Genomic DNA, 20,141 nt, shown 5'->3' with positions numbered 1-20,141 from the left:
TCTATTGTTTATTTTTTTTTTAGAAATTGTAGTGAGATTAATTTTTTGTATCGAAATACCAACAACAGTAAAAAATTACAAAGTTTGAAACATGGATTCCCAAACTTACAACAAGCCAAAATAGTGACATTTCTGTAGTGCTTCATTGCTTTTCTTAGCATTGTTTCGCGATCATAGCATTTTTACAATGAATAACACTTTAATGTGAATGTGAACCGTAAACAAAGTCCCCCTTTTTTAAATGTTAAATACGACAAAATTATATAAATGAGCTTTTACCATTCAAAAAAAAGCTTTAACAATTAAAATTTATAATAACATTTTTAATATAATTAAATCTACTTCAACTATAAAGCAAAAACATTCAGTGTGCGAAATCGATAGATATATTTAGACCTACAAACGTCACATAAAATTAAAAATATGTTAGAAACTGAACTTAACACAGGGTGTGCTATTTAAAATAAGTTGTTACTTACTCCTTTATATATGAAAATATAATATTATAAAAGTATAACTGAATATAAATAACTTTTGCCTTTAATTTTTTTTTTATATTTTTAACAGATAGTGAAATCAAAGTATCATCGCAATATGGCAAAATTGAAAAATTTGGTAAATACGCTGAAGAAGTTCATACTTTGCTTTATGTACGGCCGAAAATACAAGGCGTGGCGAATATCCCTAGCAGTCATAAAGACATTTAAGAGACTATATTGTAAAATTTATTGAGGTAGATGGTGAACAATTCCAACATTTCATTTAAGTTTTTTATTAATACCAAATTAGTTATTGTTAAATATTCTTTTTTATGGCTCCCCGTAAATTTTTTTAATCACAAAAATACTTTGAAGCTTTATACAAATAAGTCAAGAACAGAGTTAGACGGCCTAAAAAAGTATTTGGAATGACATTTCGGGGATGCATACGAAATTTGGAACGAACAGCAACAGCAACATCTTACCTATATTCAACGAAAGAACTTAAAAAGGGGCAGTTCACCATCCACCTGTGCTGCTTAATTATCTCATTAATGCAGACGTAGCTTCTCGTTAATCGCTTGGCGTCATATGAAAATCCGGTCAACGCGAGCATCAGTTGAAAAATCGTTTTTTCGCGTAGTTTAAAGGGACTTGCATTTTTGAGAACTTCGCAAGCCAAATTTAAACACAAGTCGGGCTCTAGTTTCGGGTTCCGAAGGACTGTCGGTAAATCGATTTCGTCACACGTCGGAGTCGAGTGTTTTAGAGATCTGTTTCCTCTATTTTTCGCCTAAAATGCCACAGTAAATTAACTAAAACTAACTGTTAAGTTGTACAGGGTGTTTCATGAATATTCCGATGACAACTAGAAACACAGTAGGACCCCGATTATTCGAGGCCCGGATAATTGAAAAGCATGTACACCGTGTGCCAAATAAAACGACCCACTGGAAACCCATAGGAGAAACCAAAAAAGTTTCGTACAAAAGTTTCTTGGACTCTCCTGAAGATTTTAAATATTATAAATTTTTTATCACTTTCTTAAGAAATTCGTATTCAAATTTTGCATAGTTTAGGCAGGAATTGAGGTGTTTTTTTTTTCTTATTTTGATTGCCCCATATAAAATTGTGTTATGACGCTGCTGGTCCAGGTATTGCAACGAAAATTAAACCACAGACTAAGGAGATGATGCGCTACTCTATCAGTTTGACAGGTGCGCCTCAGCTTATACAGGGTGCCCCAAATTGGTGGTTTCAAGATTTTCAAATGGGACAACCTATATTTTTATTCAGATATCATTTCTAGGACAAAAAATAAGGTAAGTTTGTAATTTATCTTACATTTAAATTTTACTAACTAAAACTTCAGAATTCATATTAAAGAAACTTTTAATAGTTAATTATCTAACGTGACTGAAAATACTGAATAAAAAAAAAGTAATTACAGTTTATAGGCTACCTAAAAAAAAAAAGAAAAAATAAATCTATAACACAAAATAACAGAAAACGAATATCTGAAAAAAAATGGTGATACTATAATATATCCTGTGCAATACACATTGTATAACGCGTCATAATGCTAGAGACTGCGTTTCTAACCAATATTATTTAATGCAAGAATCTCTTGTCTAATTTTTTCCGTAAGGTCATCAACTGTATAGTTATTTCGCAATTTATACACACGATCCTGTAAAGTGCACCACAAAAAAAGTCAGAGGTGTAAAATCGGGACTTCGCGCTGCCCACGCAATGTCACCATTTTTACCAATTATATTTTGGAAATTTACTCTTACAAAATTTATCACTTGATGACCACAACGATAGGGTGCGCTCTTGCTGAAATTTAATGTTCTCCCGCAAGTTATCGGGTAGGTTGTTCACTTCTGGCATTATTGTATTTTGAAGCATTATTAAAAAATTCTGTGGGTTTAAATAGTTTTAAAAAAAAAATGGGGCTAACAATTCTACCCCTTACAATACCCCAAAACACTCCGATGGCCCTGCTTTTTTTTTTCATTAAAAACTTATTCTCTGTTCAATAAAAGAGACATTTTTTTATTGCGTTTTTATTGCGCATGCGAAACGTCGTAAAAATCGCCTCATCGGTCTATAATGTTTTGTTAAAAATGTCCCTCTGAAAAGTCATAGTGAAACAAAAATTGAATTGGTAGAAATTTATCCAAAACCAACGAAGTACGGTATTAGCGAAAAAGACGGTCCTTAATTAATTAAGGCAATCGACCAATATAAATAAAGTGCTTATTTTTAAGTTTCCTAACATTAACCATAGTTAAAGTGAATACCGTTTTTAAACTCTAAATTCAAATCTTTTTTACTTATTGCTATTTGCTCTATCTCGAAGGAAATATCTCCACAAAGGTTTAACGCATTTTATAAGCTTGGAGTTGTTAAAAAGAACTTTTCATATGCTATCAATCGTACTATAGGCGCCGCGATTTCTGTCATAATCGCAAAAAAAAATCCTTGAAAAGAATAAATGCAACGATATGATTTTTTACGTCATGACCTTGTCAAATAAAGGCCACGTCTCAATATATTTGTCCTAACCTGAAATATAATTAAAACCACTTAAGCCTCTCAAAAGAAGTTGGATTTTGGGATAATTTTCTACTTGTCGGATTGTTATTAATATCTAATTAACTCGAATTTACCGAATAAAAGGCAAATTTACTATTTTTTTATTTTTTTACATTACCTGTGATTCGCACAAAATTAGCCAGTAGATGACGATTACTTTATTATTATCATTAATTATTTTATTAATATTTAGCTTTAGTCAACTAACAGAAAGCAATCAATTGTTGAAGAAAAACTATTTTTATTCATTACTGAATTAGTTAAGTAGTAATATTTTTTGGGGCCGAAAATGCTGGTTGAATTGTGAATCTAATTGGCAATATCTAGAATTCCCGTCCAGGAATGCACCACGGCATTGCTCCGAAAAATCACAAAAACTCACCCCGTACTCACTCGTGGCCAATATCACTTCGAATCCGATCGTCGAAGTCGGCGACTTTTTTTTGGATTGTTTTTTATGCTCCTATACTGGTGGTCCAGGTGGCGTAAAAAAAATTATTAAAAGACAGCCGCGAAAATTTAAATTAAACTCAAATTCGTATGGTCCCCGTATTGAACGTAAACCGCATAGAAAAAAATAAAAGAAAAAAAATGCAAATGACAACTCCGAAAATACAATAAAAGATTGTGTTCCCTAGACATTCTTAGTTCCAATGCAATAAACATTTAACAAACTTAAAGTAATTAAAACGGAAGACACTTAAGAGGCTTTGATAAGCATCAAATAGTCATTTGGATAATGTAGTGGCCTTACTACAGTAAAAATTGATCAACTAATATTTTCTAACCTGCACTTTGCGCCATTTGTCGCAAGGTTATTGGTTAAAAACGAAATTTTAAATCTCACGTTTGCGTTTGCATGGTTGCTTCATAAGTTCTAATAGCTATATGATTTAGTCGTATAAAAAAAATTGTTTTCATGGCAATCTTGATAATTATTTCTGTTTTCAACAACTGATTAGTTTTGGTTAGTTGACCACAGCCAGTTATTAATGAAAAAATAAATTATACTCTAATGGAATGTTGGTGTGTTCTTCTGCCTCTCGGTTAGTTACTGTTTTGATTGATAACATCATTTTTTTCGTTTTAGCTCTCAGGCTCTCATTTTTTAGACGAATACGGTTATGCCTTAGCAGGCCCATTCAAAACTGAGGCGATAATTCGTCGTCATTGGGCTGGCTCACTTTTGTCACACTGAATCCACCATTCAACTTCAGTTTCATCAGTTAACCAAACTAACCAAAAGTCTTTGAAAGTCATTTTGTGCAATCTACTGTATGTATTTACCACAATATTTTAATTGTTTCATTAACACCTTGATGCATTGGTTGAGCAAGATATGTAAAAATTGCTTGAAAAAAATTTACAAATAAATTTTCGTCGTCGGATCTTAAAGCTGCCTAATTGGGATTTTTTGAACCCAATCTTGAAAGATATCATAAGATATCCAAACAGCTTGATCGTTAAAATGCTGTACTGGGAAATTGTACGATTATATGTAATGCCAAATAAATAATGGCACAGATAATCCGCAGCACGAATAACCTGCCTAAGGATAATCGGGGTCGTTCTGTATTACCAAATTTTAAATTGGTTCAATTTAAACAATAGACATTGTAATTCATAAATCACTAACTAAACAAGCATTCGGACAAACACCCACTTCGACTCTCATATCAATTAAGGCATATTAAGTATTTTCACGAAAATGAAACGTAGACCAAAACTAAAGTGACGAGACATCTGACAATTTGAATCTTTTTGAACTATTTTCTGTGGAGTCGCTTGAGAATCACTAGTTTACAAAACTACAGTCCAAAATCAACAAAACCCAAGGAAGAAAATATTTCAATTGAATTGCCCTTATTAATCATCAGATATTGACGCTTTGGTAATAATGTTGTCGCCTAAACAAATATTTTTCTTTCTCTTTTTCAAAATGTTATTGATTCAATTTTTTAAAATTACAAAGCTAACTTGATTCACCAACAAATCTCAAGTTATTAGGTCACAAAAAACCTAATAAAAAATTTGTTTTGTAGTCGCTAAATATTCATATGAACCTTTGGCGTTAAAATTAGGCAAAGATTTACCTTTTAAAGGTTTAAGGTTTCATAAACGCTATGACATTGGAGCGCAAATTCTCTTACCTGAAGCTTGAGTAGAACGGTAAGCAGCTTTAACACTTCAATTATTAAGTCGACGCAAGCATTTTTCATTCTTATTATCAAACATTCGAGCAACATTGTGTTGGCATAAAAAAAATGCAGTTGTTGATGATTCTTCTTGAAGATTGGAATCAAACACCGGCAGTAGGTGCAAATTTCTTTGAAAGTATCCATATTGCTGATGTTGGGTAGGCAATTTGTTACGATGTGTAAAAGCTGCAGAACTTGTTCAGTACACTGGTGTGCATTCGGCTGTATTCTGACGAATCTTGCGAAGTGTGTAGCGTTCTCTAATAGATTTAACAGGAGCAATTGGGACTCCTTGATCAAATCCGGGTTTCGTAACTCCTCAATTAAAGCGGTACATCTAAAACGGGACTTATTAAGCAAACTGGAGATGCGATGTCATTAAACAATAAACAATAAACAAAAACAAACAATAAGACAAATCGCCAATACTCAAAGAGTTGAGTTTCACAAAACTATAAAAATTCTCGCCCAAATTAAGGTCTCAAACATTTTTTGTCAGTATTACCAAAGTTTGTAAAGTATATATAAAGCACTATAAAGGCTGACTCACTTCGAGTGTCCTACAAATACTGGAGAATTAAATAGGTCGCATCGTTGCCAAATCATCTCGAAACAAACGTCGTCATTAGATATTCAAATTGAACATGTGTTTTACTGTTTTGCGCAAAATTCTGAGTAGCTTTTGTTATGCCTATCCCTTCGCCTTATTTCGAAAAAAAAAATTATTGTGTAGCAAAACGCCCCTTAATTATATCTTTTTGTGTAAGTGAGCAAAAACTTTACAGGGGTTAGCTGGAAAACCGACAGACTTCACCATCAGCATTTAAAATCTACCGAAAGTGAATGAAGTACACTCGAAGTAAGAGAAGTAGAGAAAAATATGCTCATCGGCATGAAAAACGGAACGCTTGCGCATTTTGTACATAAAAAATAAATTTAATATTTTGTGATATTTTATTGTCCTACTAACCCACAAACTAAACAACATATTTTAAGTAATTTCTAACAACAATCATCCTTAAATCTGTTATTAATCCTTCTTCTCTACCAAAGTCTTGCGTCAAATAGTTTTTTATTGACAGCATTTTAAACAAGAAAAAATGTCGCACATAAAGCAAATTGAGTATAGAGCAGTGATAAAGTTTTTGACAAAAGAAGGGTTAGCACCTGAAATTATTAAAGAAAGGCTGGATGGTGTGTAAGGCCAAAGTTCTCCTTCGTATTCTGTATGGGGCAGGAGTCCTTTGAAGATGACCGAAGATGGTCGACCAGTGGAGGTCATAGCGGAAGATATTGTTGCGATTGTGGAAGAGGTGGTATTGAGTGATTGACGTTTAAAGCTCAAGGAAATCTCAGAAATTACTAAGCTTTCTGATACAAGTGTTCGTCGAATCCTGCATGATCATTTAGGTATGCATAACGTTAGTGCAGGATGGGTTCCTAAAAGCCTTTCGGCTATTCAAAAACAACGCCCTGTCGAGTGTGCGCGGTCTTTTTTGGAGCTCTGTGGGTCGGAACCGAAGCCTGTGATAGAAACTATTGTGACGGGAGATGAAACTATGGTTCTCTATTATGACCCTCTATCGAAAAAAGAATCAATGGAGTGGCGTCGTAAGAGTGAAGCACCTCCAAAAAAAATCACAGTCTGCCAGTCAACAAAAAATGTGATGGCCACGATCTTTTGGGATTGTGAAGGAATTCTTTTGATAAATTTTAAAGAAACTAATACCACTCAATGGTAAATATTACGCAACATTATTACATAAATTGCGAGACTGCATACGTATAAAACGTAGAGGAAAACTGAGCAGAAACGTGCGTCTTTTGCACGATAATGCACCTGCATGCATCCTCCCTATAGTCCAGATATGGCCCCCAGCGACTATTATTTGTTTGGATATTTGAAAAAGGACTTATGTGGACGGCGGTTTAACGACGAAGTTGAGTTAAAAGAGGCTGTTTTAGCTCATTTTGCAGACAAACCAAAAGAATATTTTTTTAAAGGGATCGAGTTGTTAATAAAGAGATGTAATAAGTGTACTGAAGTTAAGGGGGATTATATTGAAAAATAATAAAAAATTGTTACTGTACTTTGTTTCTTTCATGTTCAGACCGGGAAATTTTGGCGCTGCCCTCGTATATTAAAACCCTTTACAGTGAAAACTGACAGTTTGGTACTTAATTCCTTTTAGATATTCTGGTTAGTTTCGAAGTAGAATACCTGTTTACTAACCTCCTTATTCCTGAAATTCTCAACATCATTTCCGATGTATTAAAATCCGAGAATCTCGAACCAAACCTTCTCACCTTAATTGAAAAATGCTTGTCTGGAAGATATTTTTCTTATAACGGTCAAATTTTGGAACAAAGGTTGCGAACAGCTATAGGTTCTCCATTATCACCCCTCATGGCGAATATATTTATGGAAGCCTTTGACAAGAAAACTCTGAACACCTTCCATATAAAACCAAAATTATGGAAACGCGCCGTCGATGATACTTTTGAACGTTTTATCATTGCATTAGAAACTTATAATAACCTCCCATTTTTAAATATTCTTATCAATAGAAAATCAGACATAACATTGGGTCATTGTGTTGGCAGAAAATCTACGCACACAGACGGATACCTTAATGCATTGTCACATCAGCATCCGGCCCAAAAATCATCGGTTATCAACCCTCTTGTTTAGAGAGCCGTAAAACTATCTCAACCCGAATCACTGAATCCAGTATTAAAACACCTTACATCTGTTCTTCCCTCTAATAATTTAGACATTAAAGATATTAAGCGTTGCATCAAAAAATACATCTCACAACAACCTTCCAATAGCAATGAGTCCCAAAGCAAAACTACACTTGCCACTGTTGTCCTTCCTTACATTCAAAACATCACTTACCAGATATCAAACTTTCTTAAGAAATATAACGCCAAAACCAGATTTACCACTTGTCCAAGAATCTCTCAACATCTTCGATCCGTCAGAAACAAAATTCCATTTGAGATGCAAGGAATACATTGGAGAGATCGGACGAAAAATATCAACTAAGCTCAAAAAACATGAAAGAGCCTTAAGAGCATAAGCAGTTGCCGAACACAATCACGAAACCGGACATAAAATTTTATTCGATAAAACTAAAAATCTTGCATGTAATCAATTCTTCTACCAACGAAAAATCCGAGAATCTATAAAAATCTATAAGCAACCTTAACCAATCCGAGACGATATTTATGCCCCTCAATTAGCTCCACCCCCCTCAAACAATATAAAAGCAGGCACAGAGTAAAATGCGATCCGACCCGCAACCGACGCAAGAGGAATTTGGAAGTTTTGTAAATAGTACCAACCAACCGCTTATTGGAAAGAAAAGACTGGATTTCAATAAAAATGTAGTAAGTTAAAGATTGCATGATTTTGTCACTTAAAACTGCTTGCTTGGTCGTCGGTTTTTTTTTGTTATGACAAATTTGACAGATCTTTGTCAAAATGTTGTTGTGCTTAGCAAGCCGTTTATTTTTTTCAGGCAATGCCTGCTGTTAGCTCTGAAATAGTGACTGAAAAGGTTAAGTTGATTTAAGATGGAAGATATGATGCTCAACGTTATCATCTCGTATTAAGTAGCACTGTGTACTTTTTTTGCAAACTGGTGGTTACACTAGACGACCTGGCACTATCGTCATGCTACAGGTGTCAAAATCAGAAATTAACTTCATCGCGCACTGAATACCAACGTGAGCGAACGGGCTTGGATAAGTCAGCCTAGATCCGCAACAGACGTCATCGGATTGCGTGCCTTTAGTTTGCCAGCAATCATGAATACTGGGGTCAAAATGTTCACCGATCAATCTTCATTTAGCCTGCGATCTCCATATGGTCGTGAGAGCATATGGCAAAAACCATAGTAAAGTTTTGCAGAATCCAGAATCCGGTTCGAGAGTAGGCTACCATGGGGGTTCATTTATGAGGACTGAAATATGTCCAAGAGCTGCCAGATTTATTGAAGAAATTCTGGAACATTTTGTTGTCCATTTGATTTTAATTTTGTTTTGATGAATGATACTGCCAGATCCCACAGAGCGAAAATCGCTCAAGAATACCTAAACGATGTGGTGCAGATGCGAACCCAATAAAACATGTTTGAGATATGCTTGGGGAGGAATGCGAAGTCGTGCTCCTGCTCCGTTAACTTTAAATGAATTGCGACAAGGCTTATTAGAGGAATGAATGGAAACTTATCCCTCTAGAAGACATCCGCCATGGGCCGTTTCAGTTTTTGTTTCAATTTTCATTTTGATTTATATGTTTCATTTTCATTAATTTAAAGGTCACGTTGGTACAATATAAATTTGGGTTTTCTCATGGTGTAGGATTCGCATTCTTCATCTAAAATTAAAATTTTGCTGGAAAAACGTAACGTAACATTCCCGACGCGCATGAGAGACAGGAGAGAGAGAGAGAGAGAGAGAGAGAACGAGAACAAACAATAAGACGAACGGACAAAATTGGTGTTAGTGCTAAACTAGCGTGACATGGAGATTCCACCTGCACAACGGACGTTAATAAACGTTGGGACGTATTTTTAAAAGTCAAACTCTCAGATGAAGACGCGACTGTAAATGCTTGTCAAATTTTGTACGTATACGTGGTTCAAGTGACGTGTGGCATTTCTGAATTTTGTAAATACTGTAATAGTATAAATAGCATATTATGCAACAAGTGCGGTAAACGCCATTTGACTCACGAGTTTATTTGACACGAGCGGAGCGAATGTTTAATAAACGAGTGACTTAAAAAGTTTACCGAACGTGTTGCATACTATACTTTTTCTACGACCGTTAGTTTTTGGGTATATTTTCGCAAAACAACGCGAATGCATTCACTGACAAGAACGTCAGAATTGACAAACGTCGACATTGAAGGCGTGGGAAATATCTCCGAAAACATCCGATTGCTCCCAAACCCGTGCGGTAAAATCCCGGAAATGTCCGAAATGGCTCTGATCCGTGGGAAAAGAAACTGACGTGGTAAAGTGACGCTTCCCGCACGCTAGATCCGTGTGTTATTAGCTATTTTCGAGACGGGAATAGAAAAAAAATATTGTCAAATATACTGTTGATTAAGATTACAAATTACTTAAAATATGTTGTTTTGTGTATAAAATATCACAAAACATTCAATTTCTTTTTTTATATATACAATATCAAGGCTCCGTTTTTCGAGCCGGTGAGTATATATTAATTGCACATACCTATTTGTTACCAGTGCGTCGGAACAGTTTTTCAAAATATTCAAAACTGTCACTTCGTTCCGGGAGAACGCAACAATATTTTTGACGAGACTTAAATCGCAATCTTCCCTCGTAAGCCACAGTCTCAAAGCTTCAGTCTTTATTTCCGCATTGCCTCGCGCCAGCAACCAAGCCAACTGATCGCTGTGGATCGTTAAAACGTGTTCCAGTCTGATTTTCGAAACGCGAAATGTAACGTTTAGAATATCGTCTCCTAGTTGTCTCGTGTCTTTGGTCGAATTCGCTTTCGCCGCTAATGAAAATATAAAAAAAATCGATTTAAGACACTGCGCGCTTAAAATCGCTACCTCGCGGGAATACACCAGCTTCGAAATCGAATTGAGAATCTGACGAGGTGTCCAAACCTCTCTGAAAAAGAAGCGTATTGCCGTTAGTAAAGTAGATGAGAAATTATTACCATTCCTCAGGATATATGATTATGACTAAGTGAACACTACTTTCTATATAACGCTGCTATATAGCAAAGTTATATAACTTGTTAAATAATTTTCAGTCGTATTTAGCAAATTTCGCTGCTATATAACTTGCTAGATGTTATACATTTATAGTCCAGAATATTAAAAGCCGTTGGTCAATACTGCTACTGTCCAAAACATGTTGGTAACAAAGTGATACAACTTGGTTGGGTAACTTGTTCTAATATAGCAGAAGCAGCCAGACTACATAATAAAAAACAAAACAAAATCATATCATATCATCATATCAGCTGGTCAAAGTTGAGGATGCAATCATTGCAGCAGCAGCTTGAGAGATGATCTAGATCCATCGACAGGAGACATTAAATATGATGGTAGTTTTAAAAACTTATTAAGAATAACAAGTTTTGAATTTAAATACCTTATTAATGACCATGAAATCGGCAGCAAAGAGACAACATTTCGAAATGCAATTTCAGTAAAAGAAAACAATTACGCTGAAACTCTCAGCAAGAGTAACTCGAATATTGTACCAGAAGTTTATAACGCTCTCATTGACTGTTTGAGAGACAGTATGTTTTTGAAACTTTTTATTCATTTACTTTCAGATGGAAAGAAATACATATATGACACTTAAAGATTCAGTAATATACCTCTAAATTCATCCTCAGTATTGTCTTCTGCACCTGTGTATTATTGAGTGTGAACAGAGGTTATATTTGGTGAATTGGAGTCTGTTTGAAGTAGCTGGTGTAGATCTAGTGGATGCTTCAGTTTCATTGTATACTCAGTACAGAAAATTATTTCTTTCAAAATGTTTGTGAATGTAAGTTTCCAAGGTCGTTTGTCTGATAGAGGAGTATTTGCTAACACAACATATAAATGTTTACTTGAAATGTCTTCCTTAAATCTCCCACCAATGGCAAAATGTTAACTTTACCTTTTGTGTTTCTTGGTGATGACGTATTTGCTTTGCAGCCGCATATAAGAATCTTCCCAGGTACTCAAAACAAATATTGCAGAGCAAGGCGTGTAGTCGAAAATTCATTTGGAATTCTATCTGCTATATTTAGAGTGTTCAGAAGCCAAGTTGTTATCTCCACAATTTTCTTCGAAAAGGCAGTCATCTTCATCCTTAAAACGCTAAAAACTTTTGATTTAAAAGACACGCTCACAGGAGAACCTGGTAAATGGAGAGTGGAAGGTCAGCGAAATGGGAATTTGATAAGACTTAAAAAGTTTCCTAAGAAACCTAGTGCGCTAAGCAAAGGAATACGAGAAGAATTTTCTTTGTTCTTTACCAGTGAGGAAGGAAAAGTGCCATGACAGAATAATTTCTGATTTCAAATTGATTATTAATTTAAGGAGGACTTACCTCAGCTGCAGTGATAATCTAGTGTCTCGTGTCTCTTTATATTGCATAGAACAAGATGTTTTTAAAATTTATAAATGTAAGATTCCAAAGTACTCGTTGCTCACGCTCACAATTAAATGAATGGTCAGTTCTTTCGACCATTCCATTAAATAAATAACTACACGTGAACACAACGAAAAATCCGATGGATAACATAAAACATATATATAACCTGCAAAATGTGCACCACTGTGTTGTATAACATTTTTATTTAAAACTCTCTAACAAGTTATAAAACTTTGTTATTTAACATGTTTTGTTAGATAGTCTGGACTCGGCTTAACATGATCACGTTGAGCTCTACATTGATCGCAGCGAGAAAAAATGCATTTTCAAATAAGCAGTTTCAGAGGGAACAAAAACAGAGGGAGATATTGAGAAGAAAAACTAATTAGTGAAAAAACAAATATAATAAAATCATGAAATAGTATTAATTTAATTAAAAATGCCGTGTTGATTTTTGTTTATTTTCCAGTATATTTACGACTTGCTCAAGTAATAATTCTCCTTTAATTTTATTTCTTAAGTACATGGAATTTCATAAATACCACAAAATGAAATCTTTATTGGTAAATTTATATGAAAAAATGAAAAAAACTAACATACTAACAAAATCCGCTCTTTTGTTTTTTCTTCAAAAGTGTTTATTGAAAAAATTGGACACTTAAATGAAAACTCCGTTTTCTAAAGGAGATAAATGAAAGCTAAAGTCGATGTCTAAAGCCTGATATTTATTAAAAATAATAACCGTAAAAACTGCACATGAATATCTAATATTAAGATTTTGGAGTTATAGGGTATTTTGGAAAATCGCTTTTTAAAAATAGGCGAAAACTACACATCAACTCTCTATCAGTAATAAGAAATAGTCTTACAACGTCAACACGAAAGTTAAAGACGACAACAAGACTTAAAAAAAACATACATGCCATTCAATACAATAGAAAATTACATAGATTTTTACTCCTGGTACCAAAACTAACCGAATACTCGATTCGCGTTGATTCTTTGAAATTTATTTCAAACGCTATACCAACCTAAACTAAAAGCCTAGCATCTTTACAGTTAAAATCACAATTTGGCATCTACCTACCGCATTTGTTTTCTGTCTTACGGTCGCGCCATCGAAAGACTACTTCTTCAAAGTTCATGAAAACTACTATTTTTTGAAAACACAATTTCAAGTTATTTTCAATAATCCAAAAAGATACACGGTGTGCCATATAATTTTGTTTTTCTGTGCCTGAAAATGTTTTCATAGCAACACCAAATAGTTCACAACAGAAAAGTTTTTTAAAAATGCATTGCAAATGCAATTTTGGTGTGTGGTCTTATTATGGATTATTATGTTTCCTATAAAAAGCAAGCTCCAGACATTGATCTAAGTTTTCGTTTATATCCTTTAGAAGGGTAAGTGTCCCTTTAAAAGCATCCAATTTAGCCCGCCCTATACACTACGATATGTAGTACAGTAGTGTGGTAACGCAATTTTATTTTAATATATTGTTTCAGATTTTTTAAATTATTCAATGAATCCCATAATATGGCAACTGTTTACAAAATTCTTTTTCGAAGTTCTGAAATCATATCATATTTTATGATTCCGATTGGGCAGCTGAGTAAAGAAGCTCAGGAATTACTAAGTCAAGATATTAAGAGGTACATGGAATGCTAGAAAATTTACTACAAAAAAAAATATCGAGGACATTTTTAATAATCTTCCTGTTTCATCCTCTAATTCCAAATATCAAAAAGGATTCTGCTAAAACATCAGAAGTTTTAATTTTCCTCGAGGAGCCACAAATAAAAAATAAAAGTAAAAGTGACAGCAACGATAATATTATTGAGGAGGAAGATAATTAACTTAAATAGGGAGTTTTAGTTTATTTTAAATTTAGGTACTATGTTCAGCTGGTATTAGATATATTAGTCAGATTTCACAAAACACACAATTATGAGCGCTGAATTTCTCTCAATTAAGTTAAACTAATATGACTAATTTTTAGTGTTTTTCTTGGGTGGTCTTTTGTGTTATATCCTGCACATTCATAATATAATAAACTGACCAAATGCATTCTTTTTGTATAATATAGATAATTTTTTTCTCTCGTCTTTTGATCACAATACAAGTTTGCTTTAGGAGTCCTTAGTTATTAACTAATATTGACTAATTAAATTATTAACTCATATTGACATAATATGTTTATTTATGAGATTGTTGGTCAAAGGTGTCCGGAAGTAGGAACCAAAATATTTGATATTTTTTATGTTATGAGATTATGAATGTGTTTTCAGACAAAGTTTTTATTGATTTTATTAACTTAACTTATAATACAGTTTTCAGATGGGGAGTGTTCACAGAATAGATAAAACTTCATTACAATTCCGTGATGATTTTATGATGATTCCGTGTACTGAAAATATGACTTAGTCATAGCCAAATATCTTGAACTGTATTAGTAATAACATACCTGCCATGGGCATATAGCAAATGACATATCCAGTAAAATGAGGGATATAGAGTATTTGGCCAGCTCTTAATATTTTCGGGAAATATTTTCACATTTTCCCACAAAATATCCGTTACTTCTTCGGTGGGGGTACCGTTTGTTTTCAGGAAATCAAACACTATTATTGACAGCAGAATTCTCGCTTTTTTAGACAACTGCTTTTCGCAGCATAACTTTATGATAATCGGGGCAATTTTCATCAGTTGCTTGAGCGAGTTTTGATAAGGACCTTTTAAAGACGTTGTATTCCCTTTCTTGTCTTTCTCGTGATAGACAAGACATGCAATGAGCCTCCATAGAACAGGGAGGAGCTCCAAGACATCCGGCCTCAAATCCTCGTTTGCCTTGAGTACGAAAAGCAATTTATTAGGTCGTTTTTCCAAAGTACGATACCCCATAAAGGGTGTCATACATTTTTTCGGCCCATTATTTCATTGTCATTCAAAACGGGGACATTATACAAGTTAATCATAGATACTCCTCAGTTAGTTTTTCAAAGAAACTTCCACAGGCTACTGTAATGCTTTTTACCAAACTTCTGGATTCCTCCTGCGTTGGTTTTTGCTTAGTCGAAATTGCTGACGTTTCGCCAATCATCCTGTTAGCTTCTTCAGAGCTTGACTGAAACTGACGCGGGAGGAATCCAGAAGTTTTGTAAAAAGCGATACTCCTCAGAGTCCATTTTTAGTTATAAAACAAACACGACGGCACAATTTGAATATAATTTGACCTTTAAATACTTTTGTTTACAAGCCTTCTAATATATCGGTATACAAGATGGTCACTTCTTTTATGAAATTGTATATGGATAACTTTATATAATATTTTTATAATATTTATAAGAACTGAAACTAATTTTAAATTAGCACTGCTTGTGTATAATTATTGTTACTCGTGATTGAGAAAAAAACAATTAAGAATCGGAATTTTCTCTATTTTAAGTTAAATTTAGAAAAGTCGAAAACAATCAATTAATAGTTTTCACACTTATTGTTTTTATCTTTAAAGGTTTAAAAGGTGCCCATAAAAACCTATTGAAACAGTGGGCCGCTCTGTATATATTTAAAAATGAACTTTTTGCTTTCTTGGTTCAAGCTGCTACTAGGTTGTACCTAGTTGTTTGGTTGTTTGTTTTAACTTTTTCAACATTGACGAAAATAGTTTTCTTTTTGTCGATTAGAACAAATATTTATGCATACAACGATAAAGATAGATCTGCATACGAAGATAAATTGATTCAACTATGGAACTAACACAGCAACATTTTATATTTAACTACAATCTACTACAGTCTCAGTCTGATCATGGTATTTGTCAAAAATCTGCTTGCTTGCTTTTGTAAGGGTTTTAGAAATCACGCTACTGTACTAGAATTATACAATATGCCTCATTAAGTTGGAACGATACGGGAAACTTTAATTATAAAACTTCTGGATTTCTCCTGCGTCAGTTATTGATAAACTGAACTTGCCGAAGTCTCGCCAATGATCCTGTTGACTTTTTCAGAGCTTAACTGAAGCTGACTCGCGTTCTACTCTATACCTACTTATATTAACTTCTGGTACAGCATGTGATATGCGGCAAAGAATACATCGGAGAGACCGGAAGAAAAAAATCAACTAGGCTCAAAGTACATGAAAGAGCTTTAAGACTAAGACAAATAAACTCATCAGCAGTTGCCGAACACAACCATGAATCCGAACATAAAGTTGTATTCGATAAAACTAAAATTCTTCTGTAGAAATCTCTAATCAACCAAACACAAATATGAGAATCAGTCTTCCGAGACAATGTTGGTACAGAGTAGAAAAAGCTAACAGGATGATTGACGAAACCAGAAGTTTTGTAAATATTATTTCAAAAATTACAAGAAACTACCGTTATTAATAATTTTTAAAAAAAGTAAGATACGGTCCTCATATGTCAATTTTTTCCAATAATAAAGATTAGATTGGATTGATTGATCGATTACTTCCTATAGGGCTACTTGAAACAAAAAATTTAAGACCGGTTCAAGATGTTGAACACTTAGAAAGAATAATTTTAGAAAAATGTTCGGAAATTTCTCTAGAAATAATCACGGATGTATTGCGTGAATTTGCCATCCGAACGAATACCTACATTGAACAATGTACAGCATGTAAAAAGAATATACCACACACAAGAAAATGAAATAGTTTGAACACCCTATATCTATTAAACAGCTAAAAAATTGCAATTTTTCAACCCTACGTAGTGATTTACTTTCAGTTTGAGCGGTAATTGTTCAATCTTAAATGAGATACTCGATATTTTTTTAAAGAATTCAGCGGATTTTTTTAAGTGTAAATTTATAAAAGTATGACATTTGAAATTGAAATGTTAAAAAAATATATTTAAAAAAATACGCACTAAACCTATGCTTGAAAATTTTATCTGATCATAATAATGTGAAAATAAAAAGTCGACAACCTAATCCATGGAGGGGGTCGAAATACTTACACTTTTGTACGGCTCACTTAAAATTTTTACGCTATCTTCTAACAACCACAGCGCGAAAAAATTAAACACATCCGACGATATTGCGAATCTAAAAAAATATAAAGAAATTTATGCAACAAAATGCAACAGAGGACTTAAAAAGTATAAAGAAACTGAAGTTAAATGAAGTTAATTTTAATTTAATTTAATATCTTACATAAAGTATACATTTTTGAAAATATGTAATTGATTGGGAAAAAGACGCTGAAGGACCCCTCACTTTTTTTATACAAAATGACTTTCGGCCAATTAAAAACAAATAGTTTGTTTTAGTCCTTGACGGTCTGAACAAATGTCGTTTTTCAGTTGAACAAAGAGGAATTTTAATAAATTTCCCGTAACTTTGACAAAAACCCATCCTGAATAAAAACCTTAATTTTTTATGCTGTTTTGTATGCTCTTTTAAATGTGAAATCCATTTTTTTCACCCAACCAGTCCATTAAATGTATATTGAGATGTAATTGAGAAAGGCCTTTCAATTTGTGGGGTTAAGGTAAGTGCCAAGTGTACTTCTTTTTTAAAATATTTTCAACGTCCTGTCATTTACTGTTCAACAGGAAGTTGCTGTCACCTTGCTTACTTCAAATGGAACACCTCTTAAATCTCTGTATGAAATTCTAAACAAATTTTATGTATAATGCCCTAAACCGATGTTTAACCTTTTTTAAAATATGGGACCTCGAAAAAAAATTGCACTTCCGACTTCACCAATTTTGCAAGTTATTAGTTGAACAACTAAATATACAAAATAATTGTTCTTTCATAGCATACGTGAAGAAAAAATGTCCAGCCGAACATATACGATACTATTAAAAAACCTGATTTATTCGAATATGGTTCGGAATAATAAATAACCCTAAGGTAGTTTGATAGAGAAATAAATTCAATTCTAAATTCTAATTTCAGTGCATTAAAAGTTTAAAGCGATGTGATGTGATTTAGAAACGCCTTTCAATTTTTGAGATTAAGTTAAATGTCAAGTGTACTTCTTTTTTTTTCCGGCTTAACCGGAATTTGTTGACAACTTTCTTATTTCAAATAAAACTTAGAATTTAGAATTTAGAATAGAATTTATTTCTCTATCAAACTGCCTTAGGGTTACTTATTATTCCGAACCATATTCGAATAAATCAGGTTTTTTAATAGTATGGTATATGTTCGGCTGGACATTTTATCTTCACGTATGCTACGAGAAAAAAATTATTTTGTTCTGTGACCACTAATAACTTTCAAAGTTCTATTCTGCATGCGAATATAAGAATCTTGAGTTTTTAAAATATGCTGTCTGCATTTTTCAACCTCTCAGCGGGCTCAAAGTAGGAGTAACATTTTCAGCTCTCTCGTTTGATTTTATTTAGTGCCGCAAATATTCCATCAGGTTAAATATACACATTGATATGGAGGAAGACGTAAAATAATCTGTTGAGCTAAACCATGACATCCATATTCTATTTAATAGCATGTCAATTTAACAGTTCCAAATGTTGCCCTTTCTGGTAACTGGATTCAAACTAAATATCATTTTGTAATAAGTATTTTTGAATTTCGGTTTTTATATTTGATGAATTTAATGAGAGCTTGCGCTATCCATATAGGGAATATTTTTTATTAAATAATTTTGAAACTAGTTTTCAAAAAGTTCTGCACTTGTATCTTCATGATAGTACAAACGGAGTCCCTAATATTCTTTGAAGAAAACAGCAAGCAGTTTGGAATAAATCCCTCTTCTTTACTTTATTTAAAAGTGCTTTTGTCTGACGGTGCGCATTTTACACATAATTCGACTAATAATACATGGGTTTCATCTTCTGCTACCTTCCTTTTCAGTTTATACAAAATAGGGACCGGTTATCCAACACAGTAGTGTAAGTAACCTGGTATCAGCCAACATTTACCGGACCCACCCATGTCTTGTCATTTACCTATAGTATGAATAAATTAATGGTTGTTTGATTTACCCATTATGAAGATCGTAATTATATGTTGGAAAAGGTTCCGTCAAAAGTCAATACGATATACTTTGAGACACACTTTACATCACCTGTTCATTTTGAAAATTAAATTTTTACCGAAAATAAAAATCAGTCGTTAAAAGTTTCAATTTTTGTAGATATACGTTAATAAAATGGACTTGGGTTTTTTTTTCTGTACAAACCAAAAATGCAGCAATATACACGTCAATCAAAAATTAGACTTATAAGATACCCCATATAATGGAAGTGTATGTCATTTGATTGGCATATAAATTAATCATCTAAAAATCGGAAAGACTACTCGCCCTGGCAATTCAGTCGTAAACGTGAAAATTAATATTTGAGCCACTTGTATTTGTCACTTGGTATCAGACTCGACAATTTTCGAAACAATCATAGCTTCAGCTACAAGTAAAAACTATTGTAACACCTTAATTGTTCTCAGACGTACTCTGATACTAAGTATAGTCGATTTAAAAAAGTAACAATATTAATGATGTTGACTCACCGTAGAAAAACCATCTTACATAATTTAATCATAAGGGAACTCAATTTTTCTTCACGCAGTTTTAAAGCAACTTTTAGTAACAGCTTCGATGCTGAATCAGGAATTTTATCCAATTGATTCAATATCCAAAATAAAGTAGAGATACATATACGAGCAACTGGTTTAGAAAATGCTTGAAAATTTGACACAAACTCGATCACCTTAAAAATTCT

General features: G+C 33.4%; 1 protein-coding gene across 1 annotated transcript; it reads right to left on the bottom strand.

The window, feature by feature from the left end:
- Nucleotides 1-819: 819 nt before the first annotated feature.
- Nucleotides 820-5,331, bottom strand: LOC132708306 (uncharacterized). Its single transcript, XM_060680563.1, has 2 exons — nucleotides 5,231-5,331; nucleotides 820-1,272 (listed from the first exon to the last, which is right to left on the bottom strand). Exons 1-2 carry the CDS (start codon nucleotides 5,324-5,326, stop codon nucleotides 961-963), a joined length of 408 nt encoding a protein of 135 aa, XP_060536546.1. The 5' UTR covers nucleotides 5,327-5,331; the 3' UTR covers nucleotides 820-960.
- Nucleotides 5,332-20,141: the final 14,810 nt, after the last annotated feature.

This window comes from Cylas formicarius, unplaced genomic scaffold (assembly GCF_029955315.1).
Source record: "Cylas formicarius isolate icCylForm1 unplaced genomic scaffold, icCylForm1.1 PGA_scaffold_10__41_contigs__length_53128322, whole genome shotgun sequence".
Lineage (NCBI taxonomy): Eukaryota > Metazoa > Arthropoda > Insecta > Coleoptera > Brentidae > Cylas > Cylas formicarius.
Note: the sequence above shows the minus strand (reverse complement) of the source record. Positions and strands in the feature narration are given on the sequence as shown.

Coding starts and splice junctions, on each gene's coding strand:
- LOC132708306 (XM_060680563.1), bottom strand. CDS start 5,326: ATGTTGCTCGAATGTTTGATAATAAGAATGAAAAATGCTTGCGTCGAC. Junction 1,273..5,230: donor CCGTTCTACTCAAGCTTCAG/GTAAGAGAATTT, acceptor GTGGCATTTTAG/GCGAAAAATAGAGGAAACAG.